Source organism: Poromitra crassiceps, assembly GCF_964638095.1.
Source record: "Poromitra crassiceps genome assembly, chromosome: 29".
Taxonomy (NCBI): domain Eukaryota; kingdom Metazoa; phylum Chordata; class Actinopteri; order Beryciformes; family Melamphaidae; genus Poromitra; species Poromitra crassiceps.
Genome location: NC_139641.1, coordinates 14,229,329 through 14,245,410, shown reverse-complemented (window position 1 = coordinate 14,245,410; position 16,082 = coordinate 14,229,329). Strand labels below are relative to the sequence as shown.

Genomic DNA, 16,082 nt, shown 5'->3' with positions numbered 1-16,082 from the left:
GCTCAGTTTGTGGTAAAATAGTTGCTAATGAAGCACACTTGAAGAGACACATGATAGTCCACACAGGTGACAAACAATGTATTTGCTCAGTCTGTGGTAAAGGTTTTGGTCGTAAAGCAGACTTGAAGACACACATGATAGTCCACACAGGAGATAAACAATTTAATTGCTCAGTCTGTGGTAAAGGTTTTGGTCATAAAGGACACTTGAAAACACACATGATAGTCCACACAGGTGACAAACAATGTATTTGCTCAGTCTGTGGTAAAGGTTTTGGTCAGAAAGCAGATTTGAAGAGACACATGATAGTCCACACAGGAGATAAACAATTTAATTGCTCAGTCTGTGGTAAAGGTTTTGGTCAGAAACGATACTTGAAGACACACATGGTAGTCCACACAGGAGATAAACAATATAATTGCTCAGTCTGTGGTAAAGGTTTTGCTCGTAAAGGATACTTGAAGACACACATGGTAGTCCACACAGGAGATAAACAATGTATTTGCTCAATCTGTGGTAAAGGTTTTGGTCGTAAAGAAAACTTGAAGACACACATGGTAGTCCACACAGGAGATAAACAATGTATTTGCTCACTCTGTGGTAAAGGTTTTGGTCGTAAAGAAAACTTGAAGACACACATGATAGTCCACACAGGAGATAAACCATTCAATTGCTCAGTCTGTGGTAAAAGTTTTGGTTGTAAAGGAGACTTGAAGAGACACATGATAGTCCACACAGGAGATAAACAATTTAATTGCTCAGTCTGTGGTAAAGGTTTTGGTCAGAAAGCAGTCTTGAAGAGACACATGATAGTCCACACAGGAGATAAACAATTTAATTGCTCAGTCTGTGGTAAAGGTTTTGGTCAGAAAGCAGTCTTGAAGAGACACATGATAGTCCACACAGGAGATAAAAATTTAATTGCTCACTCTGTGGTAAAAGTTTTGGTCATAAAGGACACTTGAAGACACATGGTAGTCCACACAGGAGATAAACAATTTAATTGCTCACTCTGTGGTAAAAGTTTTGCTCGTAAGGAACACATGATAGTCCACACAAGAGAGGAAACAATGTAATTGCTCAGTCTGTGGTAAAGGTTTTGGTTGTAAAGGAGACTTGAAGAGAGAAACATTTAACTCCGGGTTCCCACGGCCATGGAAAACCTGGAAAAGTCATGGGATTTCAAAATCTTGTTTTCCAGGCCTGTAAAACTCATGGAATTGTTCAAATCCTTGAAAGTTTATGAAAAGTTGTGACATTTTGTTGTGTGTAATGAAATTGTTCCAGTAATCTTCCCGTGTATAACCTGCCATGTAATGTAACATAACGATAACGGCAAATGTATTCTCTGTAGCTATTGACATAACGTAGCTCTAACTTGTTTGTCGATTTTAGTGCTTCTTGTATTTTATATTAATATTTTTGTGGAAAATTCCTGTTTTAGTTCAATAGCTTCCATGATGCAGTAAACACACTAAAAACCAATATAAGGAGAAGCTGTGTCTATTTGTCTATAATAATAATTTCTGGCATGCCAAAAGTTAAGAGTTACTACCATCCTGGATGTGTTGTACTTGCTTCATACAGCCTGTAGTCGGGTTCAGGAGCACTGAGGAGGCTGATTTTTGGACAAAATAAATTAAATCTACTTTTTTCCCTACCACCTCCTCCTTTGTTACAGCAGAGTCTACCACAGTAACATAGCCTAACCAAAACCACCAAGAGCAACCAACACCAAACCATTTCATTGTATTAATGCTTTATTGGCTCACATCTTTTGCAACCTTGATTCAACACATTAAAATGGTAAAATAAGCTTTGATTCTCATACAGATGATAATTTAAATAAATACCATAATTATCATCAACAAATGTGATAACCAGTATCATTGAACAAAGGCCTACAGGCTTCTTGACTTTTTCTGGAGCATTTGACTCCCCCCCCCCCCCCCCCCCTTATCCTTTTCAGGGGAGGCCATGTTTAAATATGCATCAATAAGTAAACAGTTAACAGCTGATTCTTTTCTTTTGGCATCATCACAGTCATTTGTGAAAACTCAATTTTTATTATACAATCATTTCTGCAAAGTGCTTTGTGACAATATGCCTCACAAATAGGTTGCAGTTGAGTGTGTTGTGGCTGCATGCATGTATTGTGGTGTTCGTGTGACAATAAAAGACGGGCTTGTCCGTTACGAGTTTTTTTGCAATCTATTTTTATAGTCTTTCTTCACTAATAGAAAAAAAACTTTTTCAGTTGGTTGCACAGCACATGATTTGGTCACTCACTCACAACACACACACACACACACACACACACACACACACACACACACACACACACTTACTGTGGAGGTGTGCACAGTCATGGAAGTGAAAACTGTGATAACTAGAAAAGCGCACTCGGTGGAGTGCAGATCTCCACCAGGCTGTGCTACACCTAACCAGTGCAGATAGAAGCAGATGACTGTATGCAGATAAGTAGTTGTAATTGCAACACTGGTAAGACAAGGGGTTAGTCATGCTCATAATAGGCCGTCAGTGGCAACTAAAGTGGCTGTCATTTGGTGACCAAACCTGTTTTTGGAAGGCAATGCAGAAGGCAACAAGCATGAGTGATGGGTGAATGCTGATCAATTAAATTCTGTTGCTGCAAGGTGGGCCTTTTAATGACAACACTGTAATAACAATGATATAGTATAGAGAGGCTTTAAAGAATAGACTGTAGAGAAATGAATGGATTTAAGTTAAGTTACCGGTAAGTTAAAGCCCCAATCAGTAAGATTTTTGACATTTTTTACTGTAAAAAAACAGCTATTTAGTCACAGGACATGGTAGATTGACTGGTAATAGGAAGACTCTCGGCTTTATTTATCCCACACCGCCCTCCATTGGCCAGCACTGGGACTAAGCAGTTTGCTGTCAGCGTCCCGTTTCAATACAATCTAAAAAAAGAAAAGGATGTGCGCATGCGCTGTACAGCGTAAGTGTTGTTTGCCTGAAAGCAAGGAAGTAACTCGATTCGGATTCGCTACGAAAATTATGTTTCACGGAACTATGGATTATTATTTCATCACGTGGTGAGTACCCGATGTCACAACATGTACATAGAGCTTTCTGGCGCTGTGTTTTGTTGACTTTGAACGGCGATATCGTTATCGATACGAATGCACGCAGAGGGCGCAGTTGGAAAAGTTACTGAATGGGGCTTTAAGTTATCCTTTATTTATCCCCTTGGGGAAATTCATCCTCTGCATTTGACCCATCCTCTACTAGGAACCTTCCTAGAACTAGAAGCAGTGGGCAGCCACTGTGCAGCGCCTGGGGACCAACTCCAGTTATTTTGCCAGTACCTTGGCCAGGGGCACTGACAGGAGTATTAACCCTAACATGCATGTCTTTCTTTGATGGTGGGAGGAAACCGGAGCACCCGGAGAAAACCCACACGGACACGGGGAGAACATGCAAACTCCACACAGAAAGGACCTGGGACGGACCGGGGTTTGAACCCGGGACCTTCTTGCTGTGAGGCAACAGTGTTAACCACTGAGCCACCATTTAAAACTTTATTTAGTGAACAATGATTGTGTGTAAGGTCTGTTTTTTTATAGTATTCTTTTTTTTTGTAACATGCATCAGCATCAGCAGCAGATCAGGTTGAGGTTAAGTAGGCATGTTGTTTATTATTATTAATTAATACACAGGACAAGATGTTACTATCCCTTGTGCCAAAATCCGAGGAAAAACACATTTAGAAGCCCAATACAAAGAGTCTTTGAAGAAAAAATAGCAAAAAAGTCAGTAGCTTTGGGACAGATGTTCCTGCCACAGCGACAGTAACACTGTAAGTTCATCAGGTTGAAAATGTCCAGACTAGCCATGAGCAACCCTGTAAAAGGATATGAAAGCAATGTTGAAAGAGTAGACACTTTGGGGCTGTTCTGTTGTAGGGCACCCCCCCCCCCCCCATGTGTGTGCTTAGATGCAGGAGCTACATAAATGTAATAACCAAATAGTGTAGGGACCGTAGTCAATGTAAACATAAGAATTGGAACTGGTGCAATCAGTGGTAGAAATGTTGTATGATGGGGAACTGATCAATTATTAATTGTGTGTATTTCGTGGAAACAAGAATGTGGAAGTGGTGGCCACCAAAATCCAGTTCCATTACATGTAATGTGTTGTGAAGTCTGAGGTAGTAGGCACACACATAAGTGAAGACAGTGTAAAAGCACTGTTGTTTTCGTATGTAATGATGGCTCAGGGGAGGGTGGGTGGGAGGGAGGGGAAGGAAGGGAAGAATTGTTTGTTTCTGCAATTTAAAAATCAATTAAAATAAGTGATCCAAAAAAAAAGTGACATTTTGGGGGGAATTAAATGAGCAACCTGAAGTAAGGAGCCTGGTCTTCACTGCACTTCCAAGTGGAAGACTGTGTAAATGGACCAACCATGTGAAAGGATATGAAAACAATGTTGAAAGAGTCGACACTTTGGGGCTGTTCTGTTGTAGGGCACCCCCCCCCCCCCGGCACCCCCCCCCCCCCCCCCCCCCCCCCGGCCCCCCCCCCCCCCCCATGTGTGTGTTTAGATGCAGGAGCTACATAAATGTAATAACCAAATATAGTTAGTATAAGAGTATAAAAAGAAGCCATCTGGCCCCCCCTGAAAAGGATAAGGGGGGGGGGGGGGGGGGGGGGGGGAGTCAAATGCTTATTATTATTACCACCGCCACCGCTAGAAATCGATTAACATAGGTGGGATTCCAGACCCTAGTGACTGAGAACAGGTCTGAGAGCAGGTCACGTGGGGGATGGGTTTACCCAGGCTAGCAATTGTGTGCCACACTGTGCCGCCAGCCCTCCAATTATAGTAGAGAAAGAGTTATATCACTGATAATGTCACAATGCATGAGTTTTGAGGGATTTATGACATCACTGATGATGACGTCACACATCACTGATACAGACAGACACACAACTTCAACTTTTATTATACTAGGAATCTTGTGCACTCGATTCCTAGGGTAGAGACTCTGGAGATGATGCGCCACTTGTCCTCGTCTCCCTATTTATACTCCCACCATTGTTGTTCCTGTAGTGTAGCCAAATGCAAAAACCTAACCTAACTATGAAGAAGACATCAAAGTCCAGTAGGTGGCGGTAATGCACCATTTAAGGATGCCAACCGACAATCAAATCCATAGAAGAAGAAGGAGAGAGAGAGACCAAATCATGTGCTGTGCGACCAACTGAAAGAGTTGTTTTTCTTTTATTGAAGAAAGACTATAAAAATACATTACAACCTATTTGTGAGGCATATTGTCACAAAGCACTTTGCAGAAATGATTGTATAATAAAAATTGAGTTTTCACAAATGACTGTGATGATGCCAAAAGAAAAGAATCAGCTGTTAACTGTTTACTTATTGATGCATATTTAAACATAGCCTCCCCTGAAAAGGATAGGGGGGGGGGGGGGGGGGGAGTCAAATGCTCCAGAAAAAATCAAGAAGCCTGTAGGCTTTGTTCAATGATACTGGTTATCACATTTGTTGATGATAATTATGGTATTTATTTAAATTATTATCTGTATGAGAATCAAAGCTTATTTTACCATTTTAATGTGTTGAATCAAGGTTGCAAAGAGATGTGAGCCAATAAAGCATGTGTTGGTTGCTCTTGGTGGTTTTGGTTAGGCTATGTTACTGTGGTAGACTGCTGTAACAAAGGAGGAGGTGGTAGGGAAAAAAGTAGTTTTAATTTATTTTGTCCAAAAATCAGCCTCCTCAGTGCTCCTGAACCCGACTACAGGCTGTATGAAGCCAGTACAACACATCCAGGATGGTAGTAACTCTTCACTTTTGGCATGTTGATAGTGTCTGACAGACACTATCCTTTAGTTAGGACCTAAATAATCCCCCCCCCCCCCCCCCCCCCCCCCCCCCCCCCTTTCCTCTGCTCCACCTGTCTGCATTAGTGCACTCCCCAGCAGAGCCCATATCAGGCTAGATGAGATTCTGGAGCGTGGGATGTAGTAGGGCTGTCAAAATAGCCCCAAAATCATATTCGAATATTCCCTCTAAACAAAACATATTCGTTTGATTATATTAAAATACTAAAATAAATAAAAATTGCGTGCGTGGCAAATCAATACAACCAGAGAGCTTATATAACTACTTACTTGGTATATTTATTTGAACATAAACTTTTTTTTATTTGAACATAAACATTGTCCCCCCCCCCCATATTTATTGAGTCAGTAATACAGTAGTAGCCTACACTTTTGTACTGTTTTTAAATACCAGAAATTATTATTATAGACAAATAGACACAGCTTCTCCTTATATTGGTTTTTAGTGTGTTTACTGCATCATGGAAGCTATTGAACTAAAACAGGAATTTTCCATAAAGATATTAATATAAAATACAAGAAGCACTAAAATCGACAAACAAGTTAGAGCTATGTTACGTCAACAGCTACAGAGAATAAATTTACCATTACCGTTATGTTACATTACATGGAAGGTTATACACGGGAAGATTACTGGAACAATTGCATTAAACACAACAAAATGTCACAACTTTTCATACACTTTCATGGGTTTGAACAATTCCATGAGTTTTACAGGCCTGGAAAACAAGATTTTGAAATCCCATGACTTTTCCAGGTTTTCCATGGCCGTGGGAACCCTGAGTTAAATGTTTCTCTCTTCAAGTCTCCTTTACAACCAAAACCTTTACCACAGACTGAACAATTACATTGTTTACTCTCTTGTGTGGACTATCATGTGTTTCTTCAATGATCCTTTCTGACCAAAACTTTTACCACAGAGTGAGCAATTAAATTGTTTATCTCCTGTGTGGACTATCATGTGTGTCTTCAAGGATCCTTTGTGACCAAAACCTTTACCACAGACTGAGCAATTAAATTGTTTATCTCCTGTGTGGACTATCATGTGTGTATTCAAGGCTCCTTTATGACCAAAACTTTTACCACAGACTGAGCAATTAAATTGGGTATCTCCTGAGTGGACTACCATGTGTGACTTCAAGGTGTGTTTATAACCAAAACCTTTACCACAGACTGAGCAATTAAATTGTTTATCTCCTGTGTGGACTACCATGTGTGTCTTCAAGGTTCCTTTCTGACCAAAACTTTTACCACAGACTGAGCAATTAAATTGTTTATCTCCTGTGTGGACTATCATGTGTGTCTTCAAGTCTACTTTACGACCAAAACCTTTACCACAGACTGAGCAATTAACTTGTTTATCTCCTGTGTGGACTACCATGTGTGTCTTCAAGTTCCCTTTCTGACCAAAACCTTTACCACAGACTGAGCAATTATATTGTTTATCTCCTGTGTGGACTATCATGTGTCTCTTCAAGTGTGCTTCATTAGCAAATCTTTTACCACAAACTGAGCAGCTGAAGTGTTTCTTCCTTGGAACGTCACTGTTTTTCTGTGAACCTAAACCTGACTGAAGTTCACTAGTTTCCACCCATTCACCATCATTGTCTTCAGTCTCAGAAGAGTCTGAAGTCTTGTCATCACTAGTTGGTTGTGAATTACTAGCTAGATGTAAGTATATAAAGTTCCTGGCTGGTTCTGATACTCCACAGTCCTCTTCATCAGCTTCTGTTTTCATCTGTTCAGTTGAGCAGGTGGCTACAGGCTCTGCCTCTCTGTTCTCTTCAGTTTGGTTTTGATGAAGCTGTGAGGACTGAGGTTTCTCTTCCTCCTCTTCACTCTTCACAGGGACAACAGAGAATGGGAACATGGTGATATCAGCCTCCTCCAGCCGTTGAAGCTGCTCTCCCTCCCTCCTGATCCAGAGTTCCTCCTGTTCCTCTTTAATGTCTGGGGGCTCTGGTCCCTCCTGAAGCTGCTCTCCCTCCCTCCTGATCCAGAGTTCCTCCTGTTCCTCTTTAATGTCTGGGGGCTCTGGTCCCTCCTGAAGCTGCTCTCCCTCCCTCCTGATCCAGAGTTCCTCCTGTTCCGCTTTAATGTCTGGGGGCTCTGGTCCTTCCTGACTGGTCCGGGGTTCCTCTTTAATGTCTGGGGGCTCTGGGGCCTCCTGAAGCTGCTCTCCCTTCTGACTGATCCAGAGTTCCTCCTGTTCCTCTTTAAGGTGTGGGGGCTCTGGTCCCTCCTGAAGCTGCTCTCCCTCCCCCCTGATCCACAGTTCCTCCTGTTCCTCTTTAATGTCTGGGGGCTCTGGTCCCTCCTGAAGCTGCTCTCCCTCCCTCCTGATCCAGAGTTCCTCCTGTTCCTCTTTAATGTCTGGGGGCTCTGGTCCCTCCTGAAGCTGCTCTCCCTCCATCCTGATCCAGAGTTCCTCCTGTTCCTCTTTAATGTCTGGGTGCTCTGGTCCCTCCTGAAGCTGCTCTCCCTCCCTCCTGATCCAGAGTTCCTCCTGTTCCTCTTTAATGTCTAGGGGCTCTGGTCCCTCCTGAAGCTGCTCTCCCTCCCTCCTGATCCAGAGTTCCTCCTGTTCCTCTTTAATGTCTGGGGGCTCTGGTCCCTCCTGAAGCTGCTCTCCCTCCCTCCTGATCCAGAGTTCCTCCTGTTCCTCTTTAATGTCTGGGGGCTCTGGTCCCTCCTGAAGCTGCTCTCCCTCCTGACTGATCCAGAGTTCCTCCTGTTCCTCTTTAATGTCTGGGGGCTCTGGTCCCTCCTGAAGCTGCTCTCCCTCCTGACTGGTCCGGGGTTCCTCTTTAATGTGTGGGGGCTCTGGGTCCTCCTGGTCGAGACTGGGGCTCCACTCCTGCTGCTCAGCGGGAACTAACAGCTGCTGGAGGTCTGGAGGCAAGGCTTCTCTGTGTAACCGCACAGCGTCCAGCAGTTTATCTTCATCACCCGCAGTTAGGTGCTGCTTCACCACAGCTCTCAGCTTCTGGACTTTAGACATTTTAATTTTCACACAGTGACAGGAACTTTTCCTCCTGAACTTTACTGACAAACTTCCTTCAAAGCTCCAATAGCTTCACAGCTAACGTTAGCTTCACAGCTAAACCATTCATCTGAGTCCAGTGAGTCTTCTTCCTCTGATCAACGGAGCCCTGGTTCCACTTCATATATTCGTGATAATATCGTCCGCACATACGAGTCTTCTGTTTGTAAATTAAACTTCTTAAAGTATTATAAACGGGAAATAGGCTAGTATGCTACATAGATATCTATGGTATGCTACTGCTAGTGCTCACGTGATCTGACGCACGCTTGGCACGTCGCGTTCCGATGACGTAGGACGATACTGATGACGTAGGACGATACTACAGCTCACAGCTCACAGAAACAAACAATCATGGCGGACTCCGTACCACTTGTGTATCTCGCAATTAGCAACATTCCTGTCGCCTTTCGTTCAGCGGACCTCAGAAATTACTTCAGCCAGTTGATAGAAAGCGGTGGGTTCCAGTGTTTCCACTACCGACACCGACCAGAGGTTCTCAGAGAGACCGAAGAGGAGGAGGAGGAGGAGGAGGAGGAGGAGGAGGAGGAGGAGGAGGAGGAGGAGGAGGAGGAGGAGGAGGAGGAGGAGGAGGAGGAGGAGGAGGGCTCAAAGCAGGAGTCCGACGAGCCGACACACGGAGGAGCTGGAGGACCTGGTGGCCCGTCGGATGAGAGCACGGTGGACAGCTCGATCTCCTCCTCGGAGAGAAACACAAAACAAGACTATTCCTCCTCGTCGAAGCCACGCGTGAAATCCTGTTGCTGTATAGTCTCAGTCCACGATGCCAAGGAAGCGGACAGATTGATCAAGATGTACTCAGGGAACCAGTGGATTGACTCGAAAGGAAGCTGGCTGGCGAGACGCTGTGTTATCAAGAGAGTCAAAGTTTCATATGACACAGGTTAGTTAGAAGACGTCGGGTCAACCAACCTTGTGTTTGTTGTTTGGCCCGTATGTTTCTGTTGTGCAATTCACTGAGGCCATTACCTGGCGCTAACATGCGTTTTCTGTGATCAGATTGCAATCAGATTGTATTTGATCACTTCAGCCTGATTCCATTTACACCTGGCGTTAACATGCATTTCCTGCAATCTGATTGCAATCAGATTGCAGAAATGGTTGTCCTCTCAATCCGCATAAAGTTGCTGTATCCAGATTGAGAGGACACATTGCATTTACACTTGTGTTCAATGTGTACACAATGCATCCCTGACCACCTCCGGAGGTGGTTTGGCCGATCAGATTGCAATCCTTCTTCAATGCGTTTTGGGGGTGTTTACACCTGGCATTTCAAGTGATAAAACACAATCTGATTGCAATCTGATCACAGAAAACACATGTTAGCGCCAGGTGTAAATGGCCTCAGTATTACCCACCCTATATGAGTTCTTGTCTGAGGATGTTGGGTTGAAGAAAAGTAAATTATTAGATCAGTCTCTCTGCTTAGTGGTTGTCTCAAGGTTTGTTGTTTTTAAGTTGATCAGTGTTTTCCACGTCGATATTATGTTTGTCACCTTACATCTTTTGTCTTTTTTTAATGTTAATATTAACATAAAGCACTTTGTAACTCTTGTTATTATGTTTTCAGATGAGGAGTGCTTCCCTTATAAGACAAAGTGTGAGCAGCGGCACCGCGTGTCCTTAACAGAACGTTTCACAGAGGCTGACCTCCGAGGCTTATGTGAGTTAAACCCACCCTCCCTGATGCACAATGGGAACGTGGGCACACCGGTGAAAGTATTCCTGCAGCTCATCCAGTCGTGCCGTCTGCCTCCGCGTCTCATCCGCAAGTTGGGCCTCACTTTCCCCAAGACCAGCTCCAACCGCCGCTATGGCAATGTGCCTTTCCAGTACTACGACGCCCACACAGTACCAGCCACAGAAGAGAATATCTTCACAGCTGCTGGACATGAAATATCAGGGCCAGGCGGTGTGGTCGCTCCATCCTCACAAGCCAAGCAGCTAGGTGACCACCGAGAAACAACAGACGACACCGATGACCCGGAGGAGGAGGAGGAGGATGTGCAATCAAATGCAAATGATGTGGGTTTTATATCTGTTTGCACCTTATTACTTACTTACTTTACTTACTTTGCTTTATTGTTTATTTAGACAGGACAGTGCACATTAATAAGACAGTTATACATGTACAGAATCATCCATACGTGACAACGGTAAAAGTGCCGGGGTTAGCCCAAGCTAAAGCATGGAGACACTTAAAAACAAAACAGGCCTGTCTGAAGGTTTTAACACATTGACTGCCAGCCCTTTTTTCAATGCTGTAGGTAGGTTCTGCCAGGTTTTTTTTTGAGGATTCTGGCTCATTTTACAAGAGCCGAGGATTCTTTTCTGTTAAGACTTCGTGAACACAAATCATCTAAAAAGAACTAATAGAATGTGTGCTTTCTCTGTCTAAAAGAGTTAGTTTGTAGAGTTAGTAGTTATGTAGATATTAGCCGTTGAGTACAGCATGGTTTCAGAGATTTTCAGAGAGTTTTGAGATAAATGGATTTTTAGAACCACCTCACGTGCCTGTGATTATGGGTGCCCTTGGGCAAGTCTGTATACTGTATTGTGTGTGTGTGTGTGTGTGTGTCTCCAAACTCCTCCCTCCGTCTGTGCTGCTGCTGCTGGCTCCTGCTGGCTCCGCGGCCGCTCTCGGGCAGTCTGGATTACTGTAAAACGGGCTCGTTCGTTTCTTGAGGTGTCGGCTGAGAGCTTTGAAGAAGCTTTTGCGATTCTGGTCTTATTTATGCTCAAAGGTACTCGAGTGTGTGTGTGTGTGTGTGTGTGTGTGAAATCGAAAGCGTTTTCGCCCAGCTATTTCCTTGAAAATTAGAATGGCTTTCTCCCGCGGACCCGCGGCTGTTTTTTGCTCGGCTTTCTCTCTGTCTGGAGAGCACTGTCGCCACCTAGCTGGTCGGTAAAATAGATTATACACATTCTCTTCCTCCAATATTGGTATAGGAGACGTAAAAGGGGTTGATCGATGTCCCACCGTCAAAATTTTTTTTTTTTTTATGTAAGCCGAGATATCTCGTCCTTGGCACTCAACGGTTGGATCCTGTAAGCCGAGATATCTCGTCATTGGCACTCAACGTGTTAAAATGGTCAAAATCAAGGAAATCATACTTCTTTATAATGTTGACCCATGATGATATGGGTAAAGATTGTTTTTTTATCGAAGATCTTTAGGGCTTTTTTAAATAAAGATTCAATTGGCTTAAGAGCTGTTTTACATGCCAACGACCAGCTCGTTAAGCAGTAGTCAATGTGGGGAAAAAATCATAGTGTATTAGTGATAGGATGTCTAGGGGGCTGTGGTATTTTGCTGGAAGAATTGCTATCATCATTTGTTCTTCTCCTCCTCGGGTGCAGGATGATGACCGATGTGAGGAGTGGGAGCGCCATGAAGCTTTGCACGAGGACGTAACGAGCCAGGAGCGGAGCAAGGAGAGGCTCTATGAAGAGGAGATTGAGCTGAAATGGGAAAAGGGTGGTTCAGGCCTGGTGTTCTACACTGATGCCCAGTACTGGCAGGAGGAAGAAGGAGGTATACAGACACTTCACACAAACTAACATTAACATAACGGTTGTAAAAAAAAAAAAAAAAAAAATGTTCTTGGATCAAGACATAACTCAATTGTTCCCAACTTCAGTCCTTCAGACAAAGAGTAATGCTGGTTTTCTGTCCTATTAGGTGGTTATTGGTTAACTGCGTTCACCTGACATCCCAGATCTAAAATCAAAGAAAACCAGTAATACTCTGGGTTTAGAAGACCAGGGTTGAATACCACTGCCATACATGAATTATGTTTACTTGATGAAATATTGATTATGTCTCTTTACTCCCCTTTCTTTAGATTTTGATGAACAAACAGCAGACGACTGGGATGTTGACATGAGCGTTTATTATGACAAAGGTAATTAAAATGCACTATTATTCAACTGTCATTCCCTCGATTGACAAATGGAACCAAACAGAAAATGCACAAAGTGTTAGGGCGTTTTCACTACCTACCTCATTTGGTGATCCGACCAAGCGCATTTTTGATTCAACAGCTGCCATAGCCAGCTGCATTGTGGGTAATCGGGCTGAGGACGAGCATTTTATGGTTAAAAAAACAACATCTTAATTCTTCACATGCTGTTTTGTTGGCTGGCGAAACTGTGGATTATTCTTTGGGGATTTTTTTTGCACGATTGCTTTCTTATGCGATAAGATTGTCTGATTGCAGCATCTTTATAAGTTATTATTTTATTCTTGACAGCGGTCATATTCTCCATGATAGTAGCCTACTACTTTAGGCAGAAGTTGCAAGGGTTTTAGTTTTATTTTTACCAAATGACCGCGTGTTAATGACACATATTAGGCTACATTCAGACCAAACACGTTTTTGGAGCTGCCAGCGTCTTTCTGCAATTCATTCTCTATGTAAGGACGCGCTAGACGTGCTCCTCTTTTAATGAACGCACCTGGCGTTTCAGCGCTGGTGGCATCTGTTGTTTTTGGAGGAGCGCTGTGGGCGTTTTTAAGCTGAAAAAAGTTGAACGCCCTGTTCGTCTTTTTCACTCTTCCTACCTTTTCTCCTCCCGAGGGATTTTCAACCTCCGCTCCTGCCAGAATTAGCAATAATCTGGCTTTCATGTTGACAGTGAACAACATCAAACAGATAAAACTATCTGGTTACCGTCCGTGTGGTCGTTGTGTTCTGATCTGTACTGCACGCGACTACAGGGGAAAACAAACGGAGCACAAAAAAAACGCTCCGTGCGCTGTGTTTTGTGCACAATGGAAGCGCTCTCAACATGATTTTCATAGCGTTCTGACTGGAAAAAGCGCTTTGGGTGTGAACGCCGCCTTAGCCCGACTCTTGCGTCTCACGTTGCGATCATTGATTGACAGGTGATAGAAGCATGCTTGACACGGGGAAATGTCGTGCGGGACTTTGAGAATACAGAGCGAGTTGAAGGACAGACATCGGTTCAGATTTGGGGATTCAGACAGAGGCCTGTTCAGATGCACATTCTGGTTCACTGCTGTGGTTGGTACGCGCCGTCTCCCTTCCTCTGTCTGTCTGTCTGTCTGTCTGTCTTGTCTGTCTGTCTGTCTGTCTCTCTCTCTCTCTCTCTCACACACACACACACACACACACACAGACACACTCTGTCACCATCACCCAATGGCAAATACGCACACCGGTCTCGACCATAGACTGTATATAAAAGGGAGTAGGCTAAAGCACGCGCGCACAGTCACATTCTTATCATTTCAGCTGTCAAAACAAAATCTCTGGGAAGTGGGAATTTACATTTTCTCCCAGCCAATCCAGGACGGTTGGCAGCGCTATGTGGTCCGCTTGCTTTTGACCTGGTGTGAAACTGAACCAAAACCAGCTGAAAAACTCAACAATGTTGCATTTGGTGCAAATCAGGAACTAGACTGGTCTGAGAATGCTCCTTAATTGTTCATGTGGAGCCAGATTGCCTTGAACTCAGATCTTCCTCCCACAGATGGAGGAGACATGGATTCCCGTGACTACGTCCGCATGCGCTATGAAAAGAGGCTGAGGGACGGCCTTGAAGATCGGTCAGGACACAGCCAGACGATCGGCAGCTTTGAGAAGTTCACTAAGGTAAGGAGGTCTCCACAACAGTTGATTTGACTCCAATCTGTATGGAGCCTATAGAGACATGTTTTCAACATCTCTTTTCTTGGGTTAGGGCTTTGGCCGTCGTGTGATGGAGAAGCAGGGCTGGAAGGACGGTGAAGGGCTGGGGAACAGTCAGGCTGGGATCCCAGACGCCCTTGAGAATGACGGACAACATCCCAAGTGCAAAAGGGGCTTTGGGTGAGTAAAAACTAAGTAAATACAGAGTTGACAAAACAGAACTAATGATGTCCTGTCACATACCAACACGCGTATTAGCCCTGTGACGCCGCTTTATACTGTACTCCGAGATATTCTCGTACAGTAAAGCGGCGCCACACAGCGTTAGAATCCTCAATAGGTGGACAAGGCTGTTCAAAAAGCTCTCCTACCCGTATCCCACCTCCGATTGCAGATCTGAAGATATGATCGTCCGCCCAGTGAAGCCAGTAATTTAGCCGGAACACCGGCGCTGTTAAAATGACACTGCTTGCGTGAAACAACCGTTTAGAAGCAGTCTTTCCACAGCCTGCGCAGCTGAATTTACACTTACAGCAGGGTGTGTTTGATCTTACTAACATGGTGCACTGCTTGCACGCGGCGAGCAAACAACACATGCAGTCAGGAGACGGCGGCTGTTAGTGATCAACGCAAATCCAGCGCACCTGGGAAGCAAAACATGTCATGAAATACTCAAACTCCCAAAGTTCCTGTCCTTAATACAGCACAGGCTGTGCAAAGACTGCTTCTAAACGGTTGTTTCACGCAAGCAGTATCATTTTAACAGCGCCGTGTTCCGGCTGAATTACTGGCTTCACTGGGTGGACGATCATATCTTCAGATCTGCAATCGGAGGTGGGATACGGGTAGGAGAGCTTTTTGAACAGCCTTGTCCACCTATTGAGGATTCTAACGCTGTGTGGGGCCGCTTTACTGTAGGAGAATATCTCTGAGTACAGTATAAAGTGGTGTCACGTTATGGGGCTACACGCGTATATGAGCGCTGAGAGGACATGGTCTTTCAGCATGCGTTCATGATGCTAATGAGCATTCCTGTGTTTTTGTGCAGGTATCATGGAGAGAAGTTGAACTCCGGCCCTGTAAAGAAGGCCAGACCAGGCTTTCATATAACCACAGTGTTCGATCAACCCAAAGACATAGATCGAGGCGATACCTTACTGAGACGCCAACCAAACACCAGTATGAAGTACAGAGGCTGGCAGCCAGGTGGCACCATTGGACCACGAAGATGACTTTTTGTAAACCTTTTTTAGTGTTTTATTTGAGTTATTTATACACCACTCTGCTCTATTAAAACATGGTTGTCAAACGTTTCGTTCCAGTTGTCTTGACTTTGTCATTTTACGTTTTTACTGTTCTCCTTAATTTTATGCGCACTCACTTTATAACCAGTGTTGGGCAAGTTACTTTCAAAATGTAATATACTACATATTACTAGTTACTTTCATTTGAAAG

General features: G+C 43.9%; 1 protein-coding gene across 1 annotated transcript; it reads left to right on the top strand.

The window, feature by feature from the left end:
* Nucleotides 1-9,306: 9,306 nt before the first annotated feature.
* LOC310800075 (G patch domain-containing protein 3-like) lies at nucleotides 9,307-15,859 on the top strand (the record flags this gene model as incomplete). Its single annotated transcript, XM_083662659.1, has 8 exons — nucleotides 9,307-9,483; nucleotides 9,697-9,856; nucleotides 10,544-10,998; nucleotides 12,334-12,508; nucleotides 12,819-12,878; nucleotides 14,470-14,591; nucleotides 14,680-14,807; nucleotides 15,676-15,859. 8 exons carry the CDS (start codon nucleotides 9,307-9,309, stop codon nucleotides 15,857-15,859), a joined length of 1,461 nt encoding a protein of 486 aa, XP_083518785.1.
* Between the last annotated feature and the right edge of the window lie 223 nt (nucleotides 15,860-16,082).